At 40.9% G+C, this 27,335-nt stretch overlaps 2 protein-coding genes and 2 non-coding genes across 12 annotated transcripts in view; 2 read left to right on the plus strand and 2 right to left on the minus strand.

The window, feature by feature from the left end:
* TMEM266 (transmembrane protein 266) overlaps positions 1 to 980 on the minus strand; it is an 85,045-nt gene extending 84,065 nt beyond the window's left edge. The window contains exon 1 of one of the 3 annotated variants that reach the window (XM_066238483.1): positions 843 to 980. The gene's annotated coding sequence lies outside the window, so the exon portion shown is untranslated. The remainder of the gene's footprint in view (positions 1 to 842) is intronic. The other 2 variants (XM_066238485.1, XM_066238484.1) reach the window with 2 other exon arrangements.
* Positions 60 to 27,333, plus strand: NRG4 (neuregulin 4). Of its 7 annotated transcripts, none has more exons than XR_010726531.1 (8): positions 60 to 187; positions 3,337 to 3,395; positions 14,550 to 14,615; positions 16,432 to 16,525; positions 18,345 to 18,494; positions 19,902 to 19,981; positions 22,259 to 22,363; positions 27,055 to 27,333. XR_010726531.1 is itself a non-coding variant. In XM_066238493.1 (8 exons), exons 4-8 carry the CDS (start codon positions 14,606 to 14,608, stop codon positions 27,093 to 27,095), a joined length of 375 nt encoding a protein of 124 aa, XP_066094590.1. In that variant the 5' UTR covers positions 60 to 187; positions 3,337 to 3,395; positions 3,486 to 3,532; positions 14,550 to 14,605; the 3' UTR covers positions 27,096 to 27,333. The 7 variants fall into 7 exon arrangements, 6 of the variants coding, with proteins under 6 accessions (XP_066094590.1, XP_066094588.1, XP_066094585.1 ...); XM_066238493.1 differs by lacking the exon at positions 22,259 to 22,363 and adding an exon at positions 3,486 to 3,532; XM_066238492.1 differs by lacking the exons at positions 60 to 187; positions 22,259 to 22,363 and adding exons at positions 1,007 to 1,146; positions 3,486 to 3,532.
* On the minus strand, positions 9,157 to 9,300 carry LOC136311413 (small nucleolar RNA SNORA48). Its single transcript, XR_010726799.1, has one exon. It is a non-coding gene; the product is annotated as a small nucleolar RNA SNORA48 (small nucleolar RNA).
* TRNAD-GUC (transfer RNA aspartic acid (anticodon GUC)) lies at positions 13,770 to 13,845 on the plus strand. The gene has a single exon. It is a non-coding gene; the product is annotated as a tRNA-Asp (tRNA).
* Positions 27,334 to 27,335: the final 2 nt, after the last annotated feature.

Here is a 27,335-nt window from a genome sequence, read left to right on the forward strand (position 1 = left end):
AACAGGTAACATGCACCCCGAGGAGAGACTCGGTCTTTAGAAGGCGGTGTTCCAAGTGTGTGGACTATGAACAGTCGTGTCATTTCAACCCGGAACATATACTACCTGGAACCCTTGGTAGGTTTATTGCAGAAGAAAGCAAAGCCAAGCAGTACTGAAGACAGGAGGCACCGGCGCGGGCCTGAGGGTGAGCGGCTCCGACCGAGGGCTGGGTCACGGGGGACTCCTGGGGGCTGGCTTCCAACAGGTGGCAAGCCGAGTCATCTGAAGACGCAAAACCTTAAGGATCTGAACGTGCCGGTGGCGGCGACGCCGCGCCAGGCCCCCTCTGGCGTCAGCAACCTGGGGGCTCCGGCCCGACGGGGCCAGCCCGCGCCCTGACAGCGGGTCCCGCGGCGCCCGACTGAGGGGACGCGTCCGGAAGCGACCGCGACGGAGCGAGCCCCCCCACCACCTCGACCCCGGGCAGGGTTCCCTCCACGCCGCGTCCGAGGGCAGAGCGGCGCCCGCCAGCCCTGCAGCCGGGACCCCTCAGCCGCCGGCTGTAGTAAGACGTGCAAGATGGCCCACGGAGGCCGAGGACCGCGTCAGGCACCGCGGCGGGATCCGGGCCCGGACCCGGACCCGAACCCAGCGGACTGCGGTCACAAACGGACATGGGGCGACGGGCAGGTCCCCGGGGCGAGCCGAGTCCCTGACGGCCGCACGCACCTGGCCTGCGGGATGAAGGTCAGCGGTCAGACAGGCCCCCCTCCGGTCCCCGCGTGAGAAGGCGGCACGCTCCCGGCTCCCTGACCCCACGCGAAGAGGCGGCATGGCCCGCCGGCTGCGGGGACACGTACCTGCGGGCTGGCTCCGCGTCGCGCGGCTCTGCTGCGGCGGCCGCCACCGCTCGTGCGCCGGGCTTTCCTCAGCGCCTCCCGCCGCCTGCTCCGCCGGGCCCGCGCCTGCGCGGTCGCGCCGGCGCTCCTGCCCCGCGCGCCCCCGCACTTCCCTCCCCCTTGCCCCCAGCGCCCCCGAGTCCGCGCGCGCCCCGGCCCACCGCCTGCCGTGCGGCTGAGGCGCTGTCCAGAAAACCACGGCCTCCCGGACCTGGCGGGGACTAGGCGGCCGTGGGTCCCCTGGAGCAACGGCTTCGTGACGTGGGTGAGGGGTCGCGGGGCGGGGCCGCGTGCGGATGGAGGAGGGTCGTGAGCGGCAGTCCGAGGTGGGGCCGGGCGGGCCGGGCAGCAACAAGTGCGAGGCGCCGGGACTTTGGACCAGCGACAGTGGGGACCCTGTGGCTCCGACGCGGTTTCCTGAGGTCTCGAAGGAGAAAGCGCCCGCGTGGCCCAGATCCGGGACCCGAGACCCTGCCCCTCGTTGCGACCTGTGAGGGACGCTGTGTCTCAGCTCTTTCTTTCCGTTACCGCCCCTAAGGAGCCTTTTTAGACATTTTGTCCACTGATTTCCCCCCACCCCCGATTCCACCCCCATGACCACAGATGCAGCATGTGTGTGCGTGGTATGCAGGAGAGGCTCCCGGCGACAGCGCGCCAGGCCCGCGGCTCGGGGGTGGCGGTGGGGCCGCCGCAGGCAGGGACTCTGTGCACGTGTACTCAGCTGTCCTGACGTCCGCAGGTGTCGCTGGGAGCCTTGGGACGCAGCCACCGAAGCAGCCTCGGGAATCATGGTAGCTTGGTGATTTGTAGTCTCCATCAATTCATCCTGAAAATATAGGCCATTTTACTATGGGCTCCTGACATTTTTCGTTGAAATACTTTAAAAGATTGGAAACCCTCCTTTCTAGAATACTGAGGTCCAGGATGGCCTTTGGCTTTGCAGACAGCATTGATGTCCTGTCCTCTAAAGTGGGGATTTGTTTGGGGGTTTTGTTGTTTATTTGGGGGAGAGGGTTTGTTAGGTCCATTTGGCCTCCCAGGAGTGTCTGTCGTTCTGGCCTCCGCCTCCCACCTCAGCTTTTCTAGTTAACAGAAATTGTGGAGTTGAAAGACTTCAAAACTCAGGCTTGGATCTTACTTTTCCTCAACACAGGAGTATCTAATTTTGGCAAGCTTGAAAGTAATAAGCGTTCTTCTTCAGGCCCTGTCTTTCAGGGTTTCTCACTTGAATCTAATTGTGGAATTTCAGAGGGAAAAAACCCTTGGTGGTGATGTTTGTAGAAGCTACCTGGGTTGCCAGAAGGATTTTCTTCTGCATTTCTACAAGGAAGAAATGTGGACTGAAGAAAGTGGGGTGGACTAGGAAGACTTGAGAGAGGATGAATAGTATTGGGAAAGGGGGTATAGTTTTCTGACAGGTGGTGGCAACATTTCAACTACACTTGAAAAAGTGTAGAAAAAAAATACTTGGCATCACTTCCCAAATTGCCACTCCATTTCCCATTTCCCCCCATCCAGTAGAACTCTAAAGATTTGATTAAAACTATTGAAAAGCATCCAGTTACAATGCTAGTGGAAAGAGTGGAACAAGATTTTTGAAACTTGGAGACAGAGAATTTGAAACACCATTTCAGTACCTGGGATTTCTGTAGTCTAATACAAATTTTTGATCTAGGTGCAATACTACTTTAGGGAAATTTTTTCTATAATAGCTGGCTATAAAGATCCTCTAGAGAGAAAAGACTGGAAATTACATGCTAACATCTTTTGCATGTGCCTTTTAAGTGCTTTTTTTTGGTAATCTAAGTTCATAAAAAAATATAGCTGCAACCATTTTACGTGTTAATATGAAATCAGAAATCCCCATTTATAACTTGTCAGCTCTGTGCTGCTCCCTGGTGGTGTCCTACTTCACACCACATATCCGAACTAAAATCTTCCCCTCTCTTATGATACTTTCTTTATGATGTGGAAAACCTAAATCAGAGGTGTAGACAAGATGCTATTCTACTTTCTCCAAACTTATGCTCTTGTTTTCAAATACGCTAAAGCCTAACACCCAGAGGAGGATTAGCCCTTGAGGCTAATCAGTTTAGAGGAACTGTGAAGATCTGTGGCATGCCTCTTCTGCCTGTTCTTAAACTTGTAAGAATTACTTGGAGACACTCGTTTAAAATCAGATTCTGGATCCTCACCTCAAACCAGTTAAACTCATATCTACACAGGAGAGTGGCCTGTTGTTCTTATTTTTAACTGCGCCAGGTAATTCTTATCAATAGCAGAGAGAAATACTCCAGCTATAAGTAGAACGGGCTACTTGAGTAGACTGTAGGTGACTAAATGAGAGGACATTTTGTGGGTGAGGAAGCCCACAGCAGTAGGAAAACACGAGCTATAAAGCAGGAGTGGAAGAAATTAACTGTGGGTTTAAGCTTTGTTGTTATTTTCTTGCTAGATATACCTGCTTCTGATGTGTCTGCAATTAACATATCCCACACCAAAATGCCTTTTGAGGTAAGTCAGATGTCTTTTACTTTGAAAATAAAAACTGACTTTTCAAGAGTACCAGAATCACATAATCAGAAAATTTGTGCATGTATGCAGCTGCAAGATTACGAAAAGGCAGATTGGAGATCATGTTGCTGAAAAAGGTATCAGAATTAAAATTTGTTCTCTGCTTGTAAAAATAGAACATATGAATCTGATACTTCGTGATTTGTGAAATTTAAATAATACCAAGAGATCTTAAATTGTTAATGTTTATGTATAGTAAATGTTAATGTTTTAAAAACTTTAAATGTTGATTTATAATGCAATCTCACTTATTTGGAGCATACAGGGAGAAAGCCAATCTTGAGTTACTGAAAAGCCTTAGAAATGGAATATATGTGGCATTCTGTGGCATTTATTTAGAAATTTAAATATCCACAATAACGTCTAACAAAACGGCTTTAAAAGTACTGCTAAGATGGCATTAGTGAATAAATATTGACTTGTAATTAGCAAAATTTATATGCATCTGCCATATGTGGGTAAAACACAAAGCACAGCATCATGCACCCAGTAAATCCTCCATTAATATTCATTTTAAAAGGTTTTCTAATAAGGCTGACCTGTGGTGGTACAGTGGATAAAGTGTCCATCTAGAATGCTGAGGTCGCTGGTTCTAAACCCTGAGCTTGCTGAAGCAAGACACATATGAGAAGCAACTACTATAAGTTGATGCTTCCCACACCTCCCCACCTTTCTTTCTCTCTCTCTCTAAAATCAATTAAACATTTTTTTTTTATAAAAAAAGGCGGCCTGACCTGTGGTGGCGCAGTAGATAAAGAGTCGACCTGGAAATGCTGAGGTCGCCGGTTCGAAACCCTGGGCTTGCCTGGTCAAGGCACATATGGGAGTTGATGCTTCCAGCTCCTCCCCTTCTCTCTCTCTGTCTCTCTCTCTCTCTGTCTCTCTCTCTCCCTCTCTAAAATGAATTTAAAAAAAATTTTTTTAAAAAAAGGCTTTCTGCCCTGGCCAGTTGGCTCAGTGGTAGAATGTTGGCCTAGCATGTGGAAGTCCCGGGTTTGACTCCCAGTCAGGGCACACAGGAGAAGCAACCATCTGCTCTTCCTCTTTTCCCCCCTTCCCCTCCTTCAGCCATTGCTTAAATGAGCAAGTTGGCCCCAGGTGCTGAGGATGGCACCATGGCCTCACCTCAGGCACTAAAATAGCTCTGTTGCCGAGCAATGGAGCAGCAGCCCCAGCTGGGCAGAACATCAGGCCCTGACAGGTGTTGCTGCTTGGTAGATCCCAGTCAGGATGCATATGGGAGTCTGTCTCTCTGCTTCCCTGCCTCTCACTTGATTAAAAAAAAAAAAAAAAGGTTTTCTAATAAGTAAACTAGTTATTTTTATGGCAGCAAGCTATCTTGGAGAATAATACCTCAGTGGCAGATTTTGCCTTGAGCAGTGGCATACCAAGAGTGGAGCAAATAAGAGCACCACCTGGGTGTAGGCAATAATAATTCTTATTGCTTGTAGAGATTTCAAATGATAATGAACCCACTAAAAGTCTGCCACCTTTTTTTTTTTTTTTTTTTTTTTATTTTTCTGAAGCTGGAAACGGGGAGAGACAGTCAGACAGACTCCCGCATGCGCCCGACCGGGATCCACCCGGCACGCCCACCAGGGGCGACGCTCTGCCCACCAGGGGGCGATGCTCTGCCCATCCTGGGCGTCGCCATGTTGCGACCAGAGCCACTCTAGCGCCTGAGGCAGAGGCCACAGAGCCATCCCCAGCGCCCGGGCCATCTTTGCTCCAATGGAGCCTCGGCTGCGGGAGGGGAGGAGAGAGACAGAGAGGAAAGCGCGGCGGAGGGGTGGAGAAGCAAATGGGCGCTTCTCCTGTGTGCCCTGGCCGGGAATCGAACCCGGGTCCTCCGCACGCTAGGCCGACGCTCTACCGCTGAGCCAACCGGCCAGGGCCACCTTTTTATTTCCAATAATTTTTATGTACCAGAAATTCTAAACAGTGTCTGTGAGAAAACACTCCCCCTGAAAAATCTCTTGAGTCTACAGGAATTCAAAATAATTCCTGTAGTTACTGTTAAGTTTTAGAATGTATGTGTAAGCTTCATATTAGCACCTCTTAATTATTTATCCTTTAATATTATAAGCTTCATACTAGCATATCTTAATTATTTATCCTGTAATAAATATTTTACTCTGAAGTTAATTCAGAGAACTCCCAGTTATACAGCTGCCTTGCATAAATATGAACTTTGCTATACAGGTATTTTTCCAAGTAAATTCATAAAACTTATGGTAAAAGAGTATATCTTAAAAGTCCTTATTACAAGAAAAAAAATTTTGTAACTATCTTTGGTGCTGAATGTTAACTAGACTTATTATGGTTATCATTTCACTATATATATATATATATTATATATATATATATATAAAATCATTATGTTGCATATCTAAAACTATTATTTTATATGCCAGTTATACCTCAATTAAAATTTTTTTTTTTAATTTTTGCTTGAGCCCAAGGTCACTGGCTCAGCTTGAGTTCCCCCAGTCAAGGCACATATGAGACAATCAATGCACAACTAAAGTGATGCAACTAAGCCTGGCCTGTGGTGGCACAGTGGATAAAGCATTGACCTGGAACACTGAGGTGGCAGCTATGAAACCCTGGGCTTGCCTGGTCTAGGCATATGTGGGAGTTGATGCTTCCTGCTCCTCCCTCCCTTATCAATCTTCTCTCTCTCTCCTCTCTAAAATGAATTAAAAATATCTATATTAAAGTGATACAACTATGAGTGGATGCTTTTCATCTCCCTCTTTCTCACAAAAAAAATTTTTTAACTGATTTTATTGTGGTGATATTGGTTAATAAAGTTACATGGATTTCAGGTGTACAATTCTACAAAACATCATCTGTTTATTACATTGTGTGTTCGTCATGCCAAGTCAAGTCTCCCTCTATCACCATATATCTCTCTTTACCCTCCTCTACCTCTCCCCAACCCCCTTTCCCTTCCGCAATCCTGACACTTTTTTCTGTACCTGTAAGTTTTTTTCTTTGCTTAATCCCTTCACCTTTTTACCCAACCCCCAACTCCTGTTCACTCTGGCAGTTGTCAGTCTGTTCTTCATATTTATGAGTCTATTTTGTTTGCTAGTTTATTTTGTTCATTAAATTTCACATATAAGTGAAATCATAAGGTACTTGTCTTACTCTGACTGGCGTATTGCACTTAACACAGTCATCTCCAGGCCCATCCACGCTGTTGCAAATGGTGAGATTTCCTTTATTTTATGGCTGGGTGGTATTCCATTGTCCATTGTGTAAATGTACCACAGCTTTATTATCCACGCATCTACTGATGGACACTTTGGCTGCTTCTAAATCTTGGCTATTGTAAATAATGCTGCAATGCACATAGGGGTGTATATATTCTTTTGAATTACTGTTTCAGGTTTCCTTGAATATAGTCCCAGAAGTAGAATTGCTGGGTCATAGGTAGTTCCATTTTTAATTTTTTTTTAAAAAAAGACTTTATTCATTTTAGATGAGAGAGAGAGAGAGAGAGAGAGAGAGAGGAGGAGGAGGAGGAGGAGAGCGGGAAGCATCAACTCCCATATGTGCCTTGACCAGGCAAGCCCAGGGTTTTGAACCAGTGACCTCAGCGTTCCAGGTCGACGCTTTATCCACTGCGCCACCACAGGTCAGGCCCCATTTTTAATTTTTTGAGGTAACTTCACACTGCTTTCCACTTGCACACTTGAAAATGAGGTATATTGTGCTGCTTTGGGGTAAAATACTCTGAAGATAGCAATTAAATCCAGCAGATCTAATGTGTCATTTAAGGCCACCGTTTCTTTGATTTTCTGTTTGGAAGATCTATCCATTTATATCAGTGGGGTGTTAAAATCCCCTACTATGACTGTATTGCTGTTGATCTCTCTCTTTATGTCCATCAAGATTTGCTTTACATATTTAGATGCTCCTACATTGGGTACATCAATGTTTACAAGGGTTATATCCTCTTGTTGGATTGCTCCCTTTACCATAATGTAGTGTCCTTTGTCTGTTACTAAAGCCTTTGTTTTTTTGTTTGTTCATTTGTTTTGGGGAGTTTTTTGATAACTGTTTTGATCTCATTTGTTGTAATCAGTCTATTTAGGTTTTCTGATTCTTCCAGATTGATTTTTTTTTTTAATTTTTTAATTTTATTCATTTTTAGAGAGGAGAGAGAGACAGAGAGAGGAGAGAGAGACAGAGAGAGAGAAGGGGGGAGGAGCTGGAAGCATCAACTCCCATATGTGCCTTGACCAGGCAAGCCCAGGGTTTCGAACCGGCAACCTCAGCATTTCCAGGTTGACACTTTATCCACTGCGCCACCACAGGTCAGGCCCAGATTGATTTTTGAAAGATTATATTTTTCAAGAAATTTGTCCATTTCACATAGGTTGTCTAATTTTTTGACATACAGTTCTTTATAGTATTTTCTTACAATCCTTTGTATTTCTGTTGTGTTCATTGTTACTTCTCCACCCTCATTTTAAATTTTGTTTATTTGAGTCCTTTCTCTTTTTTTCTTGGTGAGCCTGGCTAAAGGTTCATCAATCTTGTTTACTTTTTCAAAGAACCAGCTCTTGGTTTCATTGATCCTCTCTATTGTTTTTTTAGTCTCTATGTCATTTATTTCTGCTCTAATCTTTATTATTTCCTTCCTTCTACTTCCTCTAGGCTTTACTTGCTGTTCTTCTTTTAGTTCTTTTAGTTGCAGGATTAAGTTGTTTATTTGAGCTTTTTCTAGCTTTTTTTTTTTTTTTTAATTTTATTTATTTATTTTTTTTTGCAGAGACAGTGAGTCAGAGAGAGGGATAGATAGGACAGACAGACAGGAACGGAGAGAGATGAGAATTTTTCTAGCTTCTTAAGGTTTGCATGTAATGCTATGAACTTCCCTCTCAGGACTGCTTTTGCTGTGTCCCACAGATTTTGAGTTGTTGTATGCTCATTTTCATTTGTTTCAAGGAAATTTTTTATTTCTTTCTTGATCTCATTGTTGATCCATTCGTTATTTAATAACATGCTGTTTAGTTTCCAAGTGTTTGAGTGTTTTTCAGTTTTTCTATTGTAGTTGGTTTCTAGTTTCATGCCATTGTGGTCAGAGAAGATGCTTGATATGGTTTCAATCTTCTTAAATTTGTTAAGACTCGTTTTATGCCCTAATATTTGGTCTATCTTAGAGAAGTTACCATGTGCACTTGAAAAGAATGTATATTCTGCTGCTTTAGGGTGAAAGGTTCTGAAGATATCTATTAAATCTAGTTTATCTAGTGTGTCCCTTAATTTTGCTGTTTCTTTGTTAATTTTCTTTCTTGAGGATCTCTCCATTGATGTTAGTGGGATATTGAAATCCTCTACTATTATAAGTATTGCTGTTGATCTCTCCCTTTATGTCCATCAAAATCTGCTTTATATATTTAGGTGCTCCTGTATTAGGTGCATATATATTTATAATGGTTATCTCTTCCTGTTGGATTGTTCCCTTTATCATTATGTAGTGACCTTGTTTATCTCTTACTATAGTCTTTGTTTTAAAGTCTATTTTGTCAGATATAAGTATTGCTACCCCAGCTTTTTTTTCATTTCCATTTGCATGAAATATTTTTTCCATCCTTTTACTTTCAGTCTATGTGTATCTTTTGGGTCTCTTGTAGACAGCATATGTACGAGTTCTGTTTTCTTTTTCTTTCTTTTCTTTTTTTTTTTTTTATGTGCCCTAGGCATGAAACAGCTCTGGCCACCAATACAGGCATCAAGCTAGGATGAACTAGGGCTGAACACCTGCTTTGCCCCTGACTGATATAAGAGCAGCACCACCAATCAGGTGCCTCCTTGCCCATTGCCAGGAAGGAGCTTGGGTTCTGTTTTCTTATCCATTCAGCTATCCTATGTCTTTTGATTGGAGCATTTAATCCATTTACATTTAAGGTTATTATTGATATGTAGTTGTTTATTGCCATTTTTTTTCCTTAAATTTATATTCCTCTTTTACTATATATATATCCCCCCCCCCCCACTTTGTTCTGTGTACAGCAGGCCCCTTAACATTTCTTGCAGGATTAGTTTGGTTGTGATGAATTCCTTGAATGTTTTTTTTTTTTTTTTGTCTGGGAATCTTTTTATTTCTCCTTCAATTTTAAATGATAGTCTTGCTGGATAAAAAAAGTCTTGGTTGTAGGTTCTTGTTCTGCATTACTTTGAATATTTCTTGCCAATCCCTTCTGGCCTCAAGTGTTTCTGTTGAGAAGTCGGATATCATCCTTATGGGTGTTCTTTTCTAGGTGATTGACTGTTTTTCTCTTACAGCTTTTAATATTCTTTATCTCTTAGCTTTGGTATTTTGATTATGATATGTCTTGATGTGGGTCTCTTTGGGGTTTTTTTGTTGTTTTTTTTTTCCTTTGGGTTCTTTTTTAATGGGGTTCTCTCTGCTTCTTGAACTTGTGTGACTCTTTCCTGCATCAATTTAGGGAAATTTTCAGCTAAAATTTCTTCAAAGAGCTTCTCTAGTCCTTGTTCTTTTGCTTCTCCTTCAGGAACCCCTATAATGTGGATATTGTTTCTCTTCATGTTGTCACAGAGCTCTCTTAGAGTTTCCTCAGACTTTTTAATCCTCTTTTCTTTTTAATCCACTTTTCTGCTTCCGTGCTTTCGCTTATCTTGTCCTCTAAGTTGCTGATTTGATCCTCTGCTTATCTAGCCTGCTTTTAATTCCTTCTAGTGTAGTCTTCATTTCTAATATTGTGTTTGTCATTTCTGTCTGGTTCTTCTTTATGATTTCTGTGTCCCTTTTTTTTTTTTTTACAGAGACAGAGAGTGAGTCAGAGAGAGGGATGGACAGGGACAGACAGGAACGGAGAGAGATGAGAAGCATCATCAATCATTGTTCATTGATTGCTTTCTCATATGTACCTTGACCGCGGGCCTTCAGCAGACCAAGTAACCCCTTGTTGGACCCAGCGACCTTGGGTTCAAGCTGGTGGGCTTTTTGCTCAAACCAGATGAGCCCACGCTCAAGCTGGCAACCTTGGGGTCTCGAACCTGGGTCCTCTGCATCCCAGTCCGATGCTCTATCCACTGCACCACTGCCAGGTCAGGCATTTCCATGTCCTTTTTGATGCTAACAATTTCTCTATTGAGGTGTTTATTAAGTCCATCCATTGTAGATCCTTAAGCATACTAACAATCATTATTTTATACTCTGCATCTGGTAATTTGAATACTTCCGACTCATCCAGGACTTTTTCTGAGGATTTATCTTGTTGAAGCATATGACTTATGCTTCTCTGCCTTCCCATTATGTATGACTTGTAGGCTTCGTCCAGTTGTGTCAAGCCTTTGTTTTAAAGTTTATTTTGTCAGATATAAGTATTACTACCTCAGCTTTTTTTTTTCACTTCTATTTGCATGAAATGTTTTTCCTTTTCTTTATTTTAGACTGTGTAGATCTTTCATTCTGAGGTATGTCTCTTATAGATGCCTAGAGGGTGGTTCTGTTGAATCTCCCATGAGGGGGAAGTACAAGTCAGATTTGTGGGAAAGTGGGGGAATGGCTCCTACCTCAAAGCCAGACAACTGAGTCACCCACACCCCCTGAGTCTGCCCAGACCTCCACACCCTGGTCAAGGCAACTGAGTGTTCAGCACGACCCAGTCTCCACAGGGTGGGGCAAGAGGGAGTCATGAGGGTGGGGCAATCACTTTTCCCCAAACTGATGCCACATGGAAGGGAATGTTCCACCCAAGAAAGATGGCATCTGCAGAATGGGAGAATGATTCAGCACAAGTATGCTGACAACTGTCCCTTCAGTTATATCCCCAAAGCCACAAACCCCAAACTTCCCCTCATGGCCTCCAATTCACTCTACCCTTCCTCCACTGGAGCCCAGGGTAAGTGGCTGAGAATGAGATCCTGTCTTGGCACTTTAAAAGGGGGCCTGGCCTGACCAGGCGGTGGTTTCAGTGGATAGAGCATTGGACTGGGATGCAGAGGACCCAGGTTTGAGACCCTGAGGTCGCCAGCTTGAGCGCAGGCTCATCTGGCTTGAGCAAGAAAAAAAAAAAAAAAAAAAAGCTCACCAGCTTGGAATCAAGGTTGCTGGCTCAAGCAAGGGGTTACTCGGTCTACTGAAGGCCTGTGGTCAAGGCACATATGAGAAAGCAATCAATGAACAACTAAGGTGTTGCAACGAAGAACTGATGATTGATGCTTCTCATCTCTCTCCGTTCCTGTCTGTCCCTATCTATCCCTCTCTCTGACTCTCTCTCTGTTCCTGAAAAAAATAAAATAAAAAGAGGGGGCCTGTATGTCTGTGGACTCGTTTTTCTGACTGAAACCCAGCTGCTATTCACAGCCAGATGTTATGTGGGCACCTCTTCTTGGCTCTGATGCTCTGGGTCTGGGAGTCTGGCTTGGGGTTTAGGCCCTACATTTTTCAGGGGGACCACTCCCCACCACTCAGCCATCCTTAGGAATTTCAACTTCCACTCCTAATAGCAGAGCCAGCCCTTTTTTGCATCTCTCCCCTTCCTACCAGTCTCAATGTGGCTTCTTCTGTGAATCCTTGGTTATAAAACTCTTCTTCAGTTAATCTTTAGTTGGTTATTCAAAACAGGTTTTCTTAAAAATAGTTGTAACTCCAGTTTGGTCCTGGGAGGGGGTAAATGTAACATCCACTTACTCTGCTGCCATCTTGGATCCTCCTCAATTAAATTTTAATTAACCCTTTGAGTAGTGAGTTTTTTTCATGTTCACTGACTCCTGGGAGTGAGTTTTTTTTTCAAAAAATGAAATTAGTTCCAGGTACAGTTTTATTAACTTATAATCATGTTTGATAACCAATTTATGGAAACAAGAAAAACATACATTTGCCTTTTTTTAATGTTGCCTTACACGTGTACGATTGTAGTCTGGATGGTCAAGAGGCACGAGGACATACATGAATGTTCATACTACTCAAAGGGTTAAATAAAACAAGTGGAAAAAAGATTGTAGCTATGTTATAACTTGCCTTTGAATGTGGGAGATAATATATAATAATGAGACTTGTTTTCAGAGTGTGAGGTTGTATGAGTTACTATTTTCTTAAAAAAACAAATGCACTATATTCATCATTTACATCAATCAAGTAGTAGCATCTCAACTGTGGATTTGGAAAAGGTAACCACCTAAATGCTTGACATACTTTAGATAATTATGATTATACTTTATATAAACAAAATTATAGTTTTAGTCAATATTTTAAAACCTCATATATTGCATATATTATAGCTTTGCTAAAGTTTGTGGTAACTAGGATGCCATCAGTATTAGTCATGTTCAGTGATTATAGTCATTTGAAATTGAACATGGTGTTCTACTCTATTACTTTTTTCAGTTTTATAAGTTCTTCAAATCATTTACATAAGTGTTATATAGTTTATAAGAAAAATCCTGTTTTTAATAAACCCTGTGGAGCACTTATTAGCTATTGGCTCCACATTAAAATTCCTTCTCCCTCAAACTTACACAACACTAGAATTATTCAGACATGCAAAAGTAAGTAAGTCTAAAAACTGTGGTATATGTCATAGTGTTTTAAATTGGACAGTAATTTGAGAGGGCAGCTTAGTATACCACCTTTTCTAAGTAAAATTCAACTTAATTTGCAACTCTGAACATGTGGCCTGAACAGGGTTGGTTTCCTTGGGTGTGCCTGACCTCAGTGCACACCTTAAGTCTTTGTCTCAGCCTCGCCCACACTGCATGCTGCAGCCATACATGATTTTCGACCTGTTATAAAATGCAAGGCAGTATTCAAAACCTTTGAAATACTACATATTCAACTAAATAATAATTGTTTATATGAATGTTTTTATTGAGGTAAGTCCTGTTGGTTTGGGAAAACAAACTCATATAGAGAGCCAGTGACTATTCATTCTCTCTCTCTCTCTTCCTCACTCCCCCCTCACCTGCCCCCTCTCTCTCTTCTTGCTTGTCTGTATAAGAAAGAGTGATTGAAAAAAAAAGAAAAAAGAAAGAGTGATTGCCTTTTAACACCTGTGTTAACAGGAAGTTGAGATTTTTGGTTAGTCTTTCTGCTTAAGTCAGGAGTAGGTCCCCTTTGTGAAACAAACTTAAGAGTTTCTAATCATAATGTAAGTACAGATTCTTCATCTCTTCTAATATATTTATTTGCTTCTGTTATAGCAGATAACTTCACACATAGGCATGTCTTATTAGTTACTTTGTTTTGCTAAGTGCCAGATATTTTTGAAAGAAAGATTAATAAATATAATGTATAATCTAGTAAACTTTAAAGTACTTCTATAAAAATTTTGGGCCCTGGCCGGTTGGCTCAGTGGTAGAGCATCGGCCTGTCGTGCAGGAGTCCTGGGTTTGATTCCCGGCCAGGGCACACAGGAGAAGCACCCATCTGCTTCTCCACCCCTCCCCCTCTCCTTCCTCTCTGTCTCTCTCTTCCCCTCCCGCAGCCAAGGCTCCACTGGAGCAAAGTTTGCCCGGGCGCTGAGGATGCCTCTGTGGCCTCTGCCTCAGGCGCTAGAATGGCTCTGATTGCGGCAGAGCAACGCCCCAAGATGGGCACAGCATCGCCCCCTGGTGGGCGTGACGGGTGGATCCCGGTTGGGCGCATGCCGGAGTCTATCTGACTGCCTCCCCGTTCCAGCTTCGGAAAAAAAAAAAAAAAAAAACCCAAAAAAAATTTTTGGAGAAATGCAAATGTTTCAAATGCTGTGAAAGATTTTTTTCTATAGTATGTTACTGGGCATTTTCAATAAGCTGAAAAATCAGCAGTTATTGATTCTATTTAAAACTCAGAAATCGGCTTTATGGAAAAGTAAAAAATCTCCAGAAAGAGATTTAAGATTACATTATAATGTTTAGGCAATGATTTCTATTTAGTGCATTTGTACAGTTTAATGTTGAGCTTTTTACTTATCTGTTCATTTTTTGAGATGTAATAAATATCTTTTTAATAAATATTTTTTAAAAATACTCTAACCAAAGAATTTTGTCATTAGCATATGTCTTAGTTTAGAATATTTGACAATTTATAATGCCCTCAAAAGAAGATAATTTTTTCTAAATTATTAATTGTAGGTGCTGTTTTTCAACCCTAACCTTTTGACCAAGAATGAAACTATTTAAAAGTTAAGATGTCAACAGGTAATTTCTTTTAAGCTTATGTTTTTGTCAATGTGTGTCACATAGTAATAGAAAAAATCTTTTATATTAACACAACTATATTTCCCCATCTACAATTATTCTAAAAATCTGAAGTATTTTTTATTTAAAACCTTCCTTTATAAGTGATGTCATATATATATATATATATATATATATATAATTGCTGCTTTGTACAAACACATTCTAGCTTTACTTTATAACTGGTATCAACTTTTCAAATAAGTAAATAAAAACAATAAAAATAGATTCAGAAATAGTGATTCAGGGTATTGATAAAATTCCAAATGTTGAGACGTGATTGATTATAGTGATTAAAAGCAATGAAGTTAATTTCAGCTACAGGAAGCATTCTATGATAAAGCTACACCCCATCCTCAATGGAAAACCCAAGTGATGACTCCCAGGATTATGATGTAATGTAATATTAATTGGGATTTTATTTGTTTGCCAAATAGTTCCTAAAAAATTATATGCATTATTTTATTAAAAGTTGTTTGATTGTAAAGAAGCATGGCATCCTGTGAAAAAGAAAATATCTAAAAGAATTCTGGTTTAGTTTCTTTTTTTTCCACTTAAATTTTTTATAGTTCTGTTTTTATTTTTATACTTTTAGAGTTATAATGGGATGGTAAAAAAGGGGGGGGGAGGAAAGTTTTAAATTTTCATATTCCGATGGTGGAGATATCTTAGTAGATATTGATATCTTAGTGGCAAAGAAATGATAATTTTTAAAAATCAGTATACTATTTTTTAAGTGCCAAATTGGAATAATGCAATATAACTCTTTTATATAAGATTATATGCCATTTTCAAGGCAGAAACAGGAACCAATAGTGAACAATTTCGAAGCAATGTAATTCCCCCTTCAAGGACAAGTCTTGAGCCGTTTGCTCTTCTTATCATAAACTACAGTATAATGACTCAATGAGTCCTACTATGGATACTTCTAAATTTTCCTATCTAGTGGTTTTGGTGACCAGGAGTGAAAGGATATGGATTAAACTAACAAACAAAGGTGTAGAGGAGGAGATGGAGGCTGTAAGGTAGTAGAGGTACCAAGGGCGACGAGAAGAGCAGAGATATAGGAGGATAAAGGTAAGGTCAAATATAAAGAAGGAAGCAGGTTGGAGAAAGAATAGAAAAAGAAATGAAAGAAACAGAGGTTTATTTTCTTCATATTCTGAAAGTTTTGGCCATATATTAAGCAATTAACTTGGGTTTTTAATATGACTTTAGCACTATAGACATGTCTTTAGTTACTAGCTATTACCTATAATCCCCTCACAAATCAAAACATTTTATGTTTTTTTGATGTTAAAATTGTGGAATATTGAAATGTATAAAGATAATTTTGGAAATCAGAATTCATTTCAGTTGTCTCAATCTTTTTCCCAATGTAATTTCAGACTTTAATATATTTGAGACCTAAAAGAAAAGAATCTAAATATAACATCATAACAGATAAACTTTTAGCCATGCCGCAGAATTTCTGTACTGAGAAAGGCCAGTTTATTTTAAAATCCTATTCACAATAGCTTATAAATCTATTAATAGAGATTAATAGCTTATAAATATATTATAATTAATGGTCATATTCTCAGAACAGGTTAATTTTTCCCTTAAAGGGACAGAAATCCCTACTCATCAAATAAAGAATAAGATTAAGTCCTTTATTTTGAGAAGCAATTCTAATTTTTAGAATTGCTGCTTCAGTCTAAGATACTACTTCTTTTCTCTGTTTTATTAGAAAAACTTTAACTTGCCTTTCTGTATTTCACTTATGTGTGTGTTTTAGATCACGAAGAGCCCTGTGGCCCCAGTCACAAATCCTTTTGCCTGAACGGGGGGATTTGTTATGTGATACCTACAATGCCTAGCCCGTTTTGTAGGTGAGTGAAAATGACTGGGGAGAAGGCAATTCTATTTTTTTTATCTTTTATGAACTTCTTTGAGAAGTAATATTGAATAAAAAGTGTAAGATGAAAAGTGTGGCCCTGGCTGGTTGGCTCAGCGGTAGAGCGTCGGCCTAGCGTGCGGAGGACCCAGGTTCGATTCCCGGCCAGGGCACATAGGAGAAGCGCCCATTTGCTTCTCCACCCCTCCGCCGCGCCTTCCTCTCTGTCTCTCTCTTCCCCTCCCGCAGCCAAGGCTCCATTGGAGCAAAGATGGCCCGGGCGCTGGGGATGGCTCTGTGGCCTCTGCCCCAGGCGCTAGAGTGGCTCTGGTCGCAACATGGCGACACCCAGGAGGGTGGCAACATGGCGACGCCCAGGATGGGCAGAGCGTCGCCCCCTGGTGGGCGTGCCGGGTGGATCCCGGTCGGGCGCATGCGGGAGTCTGTCTGACTGTCTCTCCCTGTTTCCAGCTTCAGAAAAATGCAAAAAAAAAAAAAAAAACTGTGAGGAACACTCTTCATACTTAGGTAGAACAAAATTATATTCTTAAAACAGTGGCAAATCACAGTCTCACTCAAAATGTTTATTTTGAAAATTAGTAGTGGTAGTTTCAAGCTTAGTCAGATTTTTTAATAATCCCTTTTAGTGAACTCTTATGATTTTAACAATTTAGGGAATACAGTCTACATATTTAATCTTACTGGCAAAACAGAGAATTCACTCATGTCCCCCCCCCCAAAAAAAAAAAAAGAAAGAAAAACCCCAATATAAGATATTTTGCTTTGAGTTTAGACTACAAATACATGATTACTGTGTTGGTACCAAAACTTACATTTGATGTGTGAAAAGGAAAATGAATTAAGTTTTTCTAATGGTGGCAGCAGTATTGGGTTGGCAAATAAAAAAAAAAATTTTAATTCTAGAAACGGAAGGTAATAAGGGAGTAGAACTACCAGATATTAAAACATACTATAAAGCAACAATATTGAAGCAGATAATAGAAACCTAAAATTAGATGTGCAGATTAGGAATAGAGAGAGCCTAACCAGGCGGTGGTGCAGTGGATAGAGTGTTGAACTGGGATGCGGGGGACCCAGGTTTGAAACCCTGAGGTCGCCAGCTTGAGCGCAGGCTCATCTGGTTTGAGCAAGGCTCACCAGCTTGAACCCAAGGTCACTGGCTTAAGCATGGGGTCACTCGCTCTGCTGTGGTCCCCCCGGTCAAGGTACATATGAGAAAGCAATTAATGAACAACTAAGGTGATGCAATGAAGAATTGATGCTTCTCATCTCTTTCCCTTCCTGTCTGTCCCTCTCTCTGTCTCTCTCCCTATCACAAAAAAAAAGAAAGAAAAAGAAAGGAAATGCTGTTATTTAAACAAATTCAGTATGTTAAAGGAGGCACCATTAAACAGTAGAGAGGGCAATGATTATTTAATAAATGAGGCTGGAAAAAGCACTTACCAATATGGAGAAAAAAGACATTTAGACCCACATCTGCACCAGACTTAACGAAATAAATTTCAGGGACAAATTACATCATTGCAAACCTGGATCATAATAGGAATAGTCTATAATTTCTATGGATTTTCTAAGCAATTAGGAAACTTAGAAAGGAAGATAGCAAGGATTAGACTGCATAGCTAATTTGTATTACTGTAACTGTAGCTCTGTGAGCATTATAAAACATGCCTGACCTGTGTTCACAATCTGAAAATTAGTCTTTTTCTTGATACCAGTTGGAAATCGTTTGCTTTCCTTACTAGTTAATTGAACATAGAATGCAATTCTTTATCTAAAATTTTATTCTATAGATGCATTGAGAATTATATAGGAGCTCGTTGTGAAGAGGTTTTTCTCCCAAGTTCCGGCATCCAAACTAAAACTGACCTGTTTGCAGCTTTTGTGGCACTGGCTGTTCTTTTAGGAACACTTATCGTTGGATCCCTCTACTTCTTTTGCAGGTAACCAAAATAGAAACATGCTTTTGAAAAGAAAAAGTAATGCATAAAGTAGTTATTTTACTAAATAATTATATGTCCATTAGTTCAGGATACTCTTTCAGATCGTGTTTTCTGATAAAGTTCTAATAGGCCCTGGCCAGTTGGCTCAGTGGTAGAGCATTGGCCTGGTGTGTGGATGTCCTAGGTTGAATTCTGAGTCAGGGCACACAGGAGAAGTGACAATATGCTTCTCCATCCCCCCTCCCTTTTCCCCGCCTGGAGCCATGGCTTGATTGGTTTGAGCACATAGGCTCTGGGCACTGAGGATGGCTCAGTGGAGCCTCCACCTCAGGTGCTAAAAATAGCTGGGTTACAATCATGGGCCCAGATGGACAGAGAGAGCATCAACCCTAGATGGGGGGGGGCGGGGGTGCTTGGTGGATCCCTATTGGGGCACATGTGGGAGTCTGTCTGTTTCCCCTCCTCTCACTTGGAAACTAAGGGAAAAAAATGTTCTAATAGTTATTAGATCAGTTATTTGTTTTTGAAAGGATCTTAAGTAATCTGTGTTCTTTGTTACTGTCATTATTTACTTTGACTTCTCTAAATTAGTACCTACAATTCACTAAGGGAATCATGCCACAAAAACCTAAACATTTGGGCTAAATCTGTTTAAATTTTGAATATGAAAAAAAAAATTAACATCTTATGCAACACTGTGAATATAAATTTAACATATATGGTTAATATCTAGGGTCAACTATTTAGTGCCTACTACATGCTAAGCATTGTGCTAACCATATAGAATAGTGAATAAAATAGACATATCCCCTAACTTCATACAGATTTAAATCAACTCAGAGATACAAATAAGCAGCCAATTAATATGAGACTAGTAACTCATAAGACAAATGTAAAAATGACTCATGTAAAATAATGCTATGCACTAAAGACTACTTTTCACTCATTAGTTTTGGTCTTCAACTTTTTTCTGAAATATTGTGAAAATAAGTGAATATTGGATTAAGTTTAGGAGTTATCTAGTATCATAACTCTCATCATTATTAAATGCATACTGTATACTATCGTAGATACTTGTGAAAATGGAATCCTGGAGCTAAACAGCTGACTAAAGTTACCCATGTCAAATAAAGGTCCCAAATAAAAGAACTAAGCTCTTTAAAAGTAACACAAAAAGCATCACACTAAAATACATCTCTGCTGTCTTAAAGGGAAAGACTAAGTGGCATCGTCGGCATGTCAAGTTCCCACAGGTGACCTGTCAACCCTTAAATAACAGGGCCCAATTTTAGAGCAGTCCTGACAATTTCAGGGAATTGCGGAGAAGAAAATGAACCTCCAAATATTCAAGTTCAAATTTTCTTTCTGCTTTTCCACTTACCCAGTTTCTTTCCTCTTTACTGTCAGGAAGGGCCACCTTCAGAGGGCCAATTCAGTTGAATATGATGTCAACCTTGTAGAGACAAGCCATCCCAGTGCCCACCACGGTGAGTAACTTCAAAATGAAATGCCTGTCCCTGGTTAGTTGGGTCAGTGGTAGAGTGTCGGCCTGGCATGTGGATGTTCCAGGTTCGATTCGCAGTCAGGGCACACAGGAGACACACCCATCTGCTTCTCACCCCTCTCCCTCTTGCCTATCTCTCTCTCTCTCTCTCTCTCTCTCTCTCTCTCTCTCTCTTTTCTCCTCCCCACCTGCAGCCATGGCTCGACTGGAGCAAATTGGCCCTGGGCACTAAGGATGGCTCCATGGCCTCTGCCTGGGGCACTAAGAAGAGCTTGGTTGCTGAGCAATGGAGCAACGCCCCAGATGGGCAGAGCATTGCCCCAGATGGGCAGAGTATTGCCCCCTAGTGAGCTTGCTGGTGGATCCCGGTCAGGGCACATGTGGAAGTCTGTCTCTATGCCTCCCCCACTCTCACTGAATAATTAATAAATAAATAAATAATCACTGCACAGGTGAAACAACAAATTGATCTATTTCTGTTTATAAAAATACATTTGTAGTAAAATAGAATGTACCTTGGAGCCCACAGAGGTACTTTGGTTTAACTGGGAAAAGAGTTTTGGAACTTAAGTATTAAATTGCAACTTTTTTTAATGGAGGGTTAAAAAAGACATTACAACAAATGGTAAAAATCTGGATAAGGTATAGGCATAGCTAGCAGACAAATTTTAACTCCTATTTATGTTATGAAAATCACAACATTGCTTGGCCTGTGGTGGCAGAGTGAATAAAGCATCAACCTGGAATGCTGAGATTGCCAGTTCAAAACCCTAGGCTTGCCTAGTCAAGGCACATATGGGAGTTGATGCTTCCTGCTCCTCCCCCCTTCTCTCTCTCTTCCTCTCTCTCTCTCTCTCCTCTTTAAAAAATGAATAAGATCTTAAAAAATAAAATCACAGCACTATCATATACAGGGGTCCTTGGGTTATGACAGTCTCGCCATACTACGCTTTGAGTTTACGACGCTCACTCCCATAGAAACAAAAAAATTGAGATGTGTTTCAGCTTATACTGTTAGCGTCGTACTTTTGGACTACATGGGAGAACTATGGTGGAAGAATACACAGTAATGCTGCAAATGAGTGAGGGAGTTGGCGTCCCCCACTCTGCTTACCTATGCCATTTTGGGTTGTTAAAAGCGCAAGTGTGCTGTTTGTGTTAGGCTAGGGTGTGTTTCGACTTACACCAAAATTTAGGTTATGTTACTGTCATAGGAATGGAATTGTGTCATAACCCAAGGACCCCCTGTATTCTATTTTTAAAATGACCTCTTCACCAAGAAACTTCCCTTGCCATACCATAAAGCCTTCATCTACCCAGATAGGTTTGTTCATGTCACCTTGTGTACTCTGAATATAAACCCCATGGCCTAAACTCCTAGCATATGTTTAGATTATAATTATTATCCCTATTGCAAAAATGCCCATTTCTTCAAACAGAAAGAAATCAGTGTAATGATATAATCTTGAACATCACATTCCCATGCGTGCCAGGCACTGACAGGTTCATATTTCATTATGTTGACTCATACAAGTCTTAACACCTGTTATAAGGCAGGTGGTATTATTCTATGAAAGAGAAACCTGAGGCTTAGAGGGGTTAAGATCAAGATCACACATTTAGATTACCCGGGTGTCTAGTTCTCAAACCCTTGTTTTTCATATTACACTTGTGCTTCCACAGATACGGGTGACAGACACAGCTGTAGAGGAGTTGCCCCTACAATAAAAAGCCCTCACTAGCCACCGGTTCTTTTAGCCCTGTTTCTTTGATACCTTCTTCTGTTTTCTTGTCATCCATTATTCTCATCGCTGCTAGAATGACTCACTCTAGCAATCTTTTCCCCTTACCCACTGCCTTATCATTTGTAATATCTGGATGGGCAGTAGGGGGTGTGGGAACCACCAGGTTTGTTAGTACTTTGGATAAAAGAGAAAATAGGCCATAGGAAAGACCTACAGGAATAGGCCAATAGGGAAGCCAGGGATACTTCCTCATAAGACCTGAATTGGGGTTCTGACACAACTGTCCTCTGTTCCGATGAGCATGGTAGGACAAAGTGCTGGCTTGTTTGAACGCAAGGCTAGTTCACAGCACAATAGAAGGGGTGAGTGTATATATATGTGAATGAGATGAGAGAGGTGTTGGTGGGTATGCCTATAAAGAAAAAATGAGATGGAGAAAACATCTTCATAATAGGCCATGGAGAACACTGAAGAAATACCAAAGTGAACCAAATCATTGCTTCTTTGTTACAAAGGCAGAAAATGAAACACTCAAGGTAAAAGAACTTAGAAGATTTGATCCTTCTTGTTCCCTAAATACTTCAGGTGTCATACCAAGAAACAGACTGTCCTGCTACAAGGTATGTGTGTTCCTGTAATGTGTCCTATTATTAGCACACATACAGGTGGTGAACAAGGAAATGCTATCAGCCTCATGTGGAAGCTGCATGGGCCAAACAAGATTTTTCCCAGTAAGCTAATATATCCAAGTAGTCAGAGGCAAACTCTCACAACTAAAGAGAAAAGGTGAAAATCCTTTAAGTGCTAGGAGTACCTGTTTCGTGGCTTCAAAAACCACTTTGTTAAGCTGTCTGGGGAAGCTGCAAGTACAGGTAAGCTATGAAGACATTTCACCTAGTGATTAGAAAAAAGGCACTGGTTGATAAAGAAGGCTACCTCTACATCATATATATCATATATATATATTAGCCAGAGACAGACAGGAGAGAGATGAGAAGCAACAGCCTGTAGTTGCAGCACTTTAGTTGTTCATTGATTGCTTCTCATACATGCCTTAACTGGGGCAGGGGGTGCTTCAGCCGAGCCAGTGACCCCTTGCTCAAACCAATGACCTTGGGCCCAAGCCAGCAACCATGGGGTCATGTTTATGACCCCGTGCTCAAGCTGGTGAGCCCGCACTCAAGCCAGCGACATTGGGGTTTCAAATCTGTGTCCTCAGTGTCCCAGGTCAATGCTCTATTCACTGAGCCACTGCCTGGTCAGGCTACATCATATTTTTAATATTGGTGAAAATTATTTCTGTTAAAAGCAATTGATTTCAAGGACCTGTATCTGAAAGGAAGAAACACAAACCCAAAAGTTTAAGGCTGCAAAAGATGGACCAACTAGTTCCTAATGCAGATACTAGTAGAATATTGTTTTTGTTACTGCTCAGGTTACAAAGTTCCAAACCTATTTCCCCATAAGGCTTTTAATTTTTAGGGCACGACTTCATAGAATTAAGGTTTTCATCTTATAAGGGGCCATATAAAGAATTCATTAGGCTAGAACAATTTCCCCAGTTTTCTCCAACTGTGAAGATACCTGGAAACATAATAGAAAGCAAGCAATAGCAACTTTCAGGAAAGATGAAAAGAAACACGTGTGGAGTGGTCTGAAAGATCTGGGGCTAGTGAAGAGCTGAAGCAGAGGAACAGGCACTGGCCAAATGGAACACCCACCTGTCAATATCCTCACCAGCACTTGTTTCTTGTCTTTAAAATACAGGCAGTCCCTGGGTTACAAACAAGATAGGTTCTGCAGGTTTGTTCTTAAAGCTGAATTTGTATGTAAGTTGGAACACTTAGATGTTTGTCTTAACATAGTATTTTTTACTTTTCTATGCATAAAAATACACATTTTCAAACCTACCAAACCTATCTCGTTTGTAATCCAGGAACTAGCTGTACCACTTCACACCCATTAAATTGGCTACCTCATTGTGGTTGTGATTTGCATTTCTCCAACGGTTAGTGATGTGGAGCACCTTCTCATATGCTCATTAGCTATTTGTATATTTTCTTCAGCGAAATGTCTATTGCAGCCCTATGCCAATTTTTAAATTGGGTTGTCTTTTGTTGAATTTTAGGTGTTCTTTATATATCTCTCATCAGATGCATGATTTGTACAATTTTTCTGTGGACTATTTACTTACTTTGTTGATATGTTCTTGATATATGAAGTTCAGTTTGTCTTTTTTTTTGATGCCTGTGACTTTGGTGTCATATCCAAGAAATCATTGCTAAATCCAATGTCCTGAAGTTTTCCTCCTGTTTTATAGTTGTAGATCTTACATTTAGGTCTTCAATCTATTTTTGAGTTAGTATTTGTATATATCAGGTAAAAACCTAATTTCATACTTTCTGCACATGGATATCCAGTTTTCCCAATACAATTTGTTGAAAAGGCCATCATTTTCCTATGGTCTTGGCACACTACCCCGAAATCATTTAACCATATATAGAAGGATTTATTTCTGGATTCTTTATTCCACTGGTCTATGTCTTTATGCCGGTATGTTTTGATTCCTGTAACTTTGCAGTAAAATTTGAAATCATTAAGAATGAGTCTTCCAACCTTGGTCTTTTTTCAAGAGTGTTTTGCTACTTGGGATCCCTAGACGTGCCTTTGTAGTTTAGGATGACTTTTTCTATTTCTGTAAAAAAAAAGTTGAGATTTTAAAGTGGATTACATTGAATCCGTAGATCACTTTGTGTAGCAGTGACATTGTACCCCATTTAAGTCCTCCAGTCCCTGAACACGAGCTCTTTCAATTTATTGGTGTTATCTTTAATTTCTTTCAGGAATGTTTTGTAGTTTTCAGTGTACAAGTCATTTACCTCCTTCTTTAAGTTCATTGCGAAGTATTTTGTTGTTTTTGATGCTATTGTAAAGGGAACTAATTTTTGATTGGCCATTTAATGTATGGAAAGGCAACTGATTTTTGTGTGCTGCTTTTGTATCTTTAAACTTCAATAAAATCATATCAGTTCTATCATTTATAATATGGTAATTCTAGGTATAAAATTCTCCCTTAACCCCAGTATTTTTTTTATTAATGAAGGCTGTCATTTGTTTTGAAACTTTTCCAAAGATTACTCCTTGTCATGTGATAACTGAAGTCTCTTTTCCTTTTTTCTCATTCAGCTGTTGTAACAGATTTCTTTGAATGCTAGTTCTCCTTGTCTTTGCAGATTACCTGGGTGCTAGGGTACTCCTGCAGTACTTGACTAGGCCTGTGCCAAACCTAGGGATCAGACCAATGTGAAAGTTTAAGGTCTTAGATTTTTTCTGAGCCGGTGTTTTGCTTGTGCATGTGGCATTCTAACACTCCTCCCACAGTTGCTTTTGAATGTTCAGTTTACTAAAAATCTCACCCCAGCTTCTCCTTTGAGCTTTACATTGTCTATTTGATGTCTCCACTCATAATCTCTTGCCTCAGTATCTGTTGAGTCTGTAGTCACCTTGCAGCTTTTACAAGCATTGGCTGCCACTTTTCCTGCCTGACTTACAACTTATGCAAAACAAAGATAAGCACCTTAAGTCAGTCCTTCGGGTATCTCTTAGATTAGAAAAGACATAAACAGTAATTTGTAAATAAAGTTTATTCTGCCTCCTCTGGTTTGAGAGGGAACTGGGAATCAGGCTTCAGCCACTTTAAAAATAAGACCACCACTACACTGGGGTAGGATTGAGTAAAGTTTTGCATATGGTATTCTTCACTGGGCACTGTCTTGGTTGCTTTAAGCTTTTGACTATCCTCCAGCGCTCCAATAAAGTTGGTTCATACAGTTGCTGCTTGGGTCCTTTTTTTTTCTTAATTTTTATTTTATTGATTTTAGAGAGGAAGGGAGAGAGGGGGAGACAGGAGCATCGATCTGTTCCTGTATGTGCCCTGACTGGGAATTGAACCAGCAATCTCTGCACTTTGGGACGATGCTCTCTAACCAACCAAGCTATCCAGCCAGGACTGCTTGGTCCTCTCTCTTTTTTTGTATTTTTCCAAAGCGAGAATCAAGGAGGCAGAGACAGACTCCCACATCATGCACCCGACTGGGATCCACCTGGCATGCCCACTAGGTGGCAATGCTTCGTTGCAACCACAGCCATTCTAGCACCTGAGGGGAGGCCATGGAGCCATCCTCAGTGCCTGGGCCAACTTTTGCTCCAATGTTGCCTTGGCTGCATGAGGGGGAAGAGAGAAAGGAGAGGGGGGAGGGGGAAGCAGATGGGCACTTCTCCTGTGTGCTCTGGCCAGAATTGAACCCGGGAGTTCCACATGCCAGGCCAACGCTCTACCACTGAGCCAACCGGCCAGGGCTTGGGTCCTCTTTTAAATGTTTTTTTGTGAGAGAACAAGAGCTTTGTGTGCCCTAGTCCACCATTTTGCTGGTGTTGCTCAGGTTCATTGGTTTTTTATTCTGAAGTGAGAAGTGGGGAGACAGACTCCCACATGTGCCCAACTCAGATCCACCCAGCAAGCCCCACTAGGGGGCAATGCTCTGCCCATCTGGGGCCCTGGCTGTCTTGCAACTGGAGCCATTCTAATGCCTGAGGCGAAGGCCATGGAGCCATCCTCAGCACCTGGGCCAACTTTGCTCCAATGGAGCCCTGGCTGTGGGAGGGGAAAAAAGAGAGAGAGGGAGGAAAGGGGAAAAGGTGGAGAAGCAGATGGGTGCTTCTCCTGTGTGCCCTGGCTGGGAATCAAACCTGGGACTTTCACATGCTGGGCCAACGTTCTACCACTGAGCCAACTGGCCAGGGCCGGTCCATTATGTTTTATTCCTGTTTGTAATTCTAACATCACAACAAGGCTTTGAACAGAGTATGTTTTAGATACATGCATGAAGACTGAATTTTAATTAGAGACTTGGAAATTGTGTAAATGGTCTCAAAATTCTCATTCTGATCATTTGTATTTAAAATTAAAAATAGATTTTGCCAATTTCTTGTAATCTTGTTTTTGCAGGTGGTGATAATAACTTTTATACAAACTCTTTATGAAATGAAAATGCTCCATACACACTTAGAACCAAAATCTTAAATGAAGTTTATTGGCTTCTTCCAATGTTTTCTACTTCATAATAGCATATATTCTTGTTACCTGTCTCAGTTGTGCAGTAGGGTAAAAATGATATATAGAAGATAAAAATAACATGTCTTGCAAATGCCAATATTAAAAACAACTCAGGTAACACATTCTTTACATAGGTATTCATTTTGTTCATTTATCAAGGATGCTATAACTTATGCTTATTATGTTTTATTTTAGGATCTTTATTAAGCAGACCCATACTCAGTCTCTACAAATGAAAATCAAGTCAGTCATCCAAAAATCTCACAATTTTCAATCAAGAGGATTTAGTCTTCTGTTTCTATTAAAATTTAACTGATGGTGGTACTAATCTAAGTTGCACTATATTGACATAAAATGACAAAAGTAGATTTATTTTCTTCTCAAAAAATTTTACACAGATTTGTAAAAGTTTATTTTACATTCTTTGCATGTTCACTGTGTTAAATTTGCAATTTTAATAAATGGTAAAACTTTTG

This window comes from Saccopteryx bilineata, chromosome 7 (genome assembly GCF_036850765.1).
Source record: "Saccopteryx bilineata isolate mSacBil1 chromosome 7, mSacBil1_pri_phased_curated, whole genome shotgun sequence".
NCBI lineage: Eukaryota > Metazoa > Chordata > Mammalia > Chiroptera > Emballonuridae > Saccopteryx > Saccopteryx bilineata.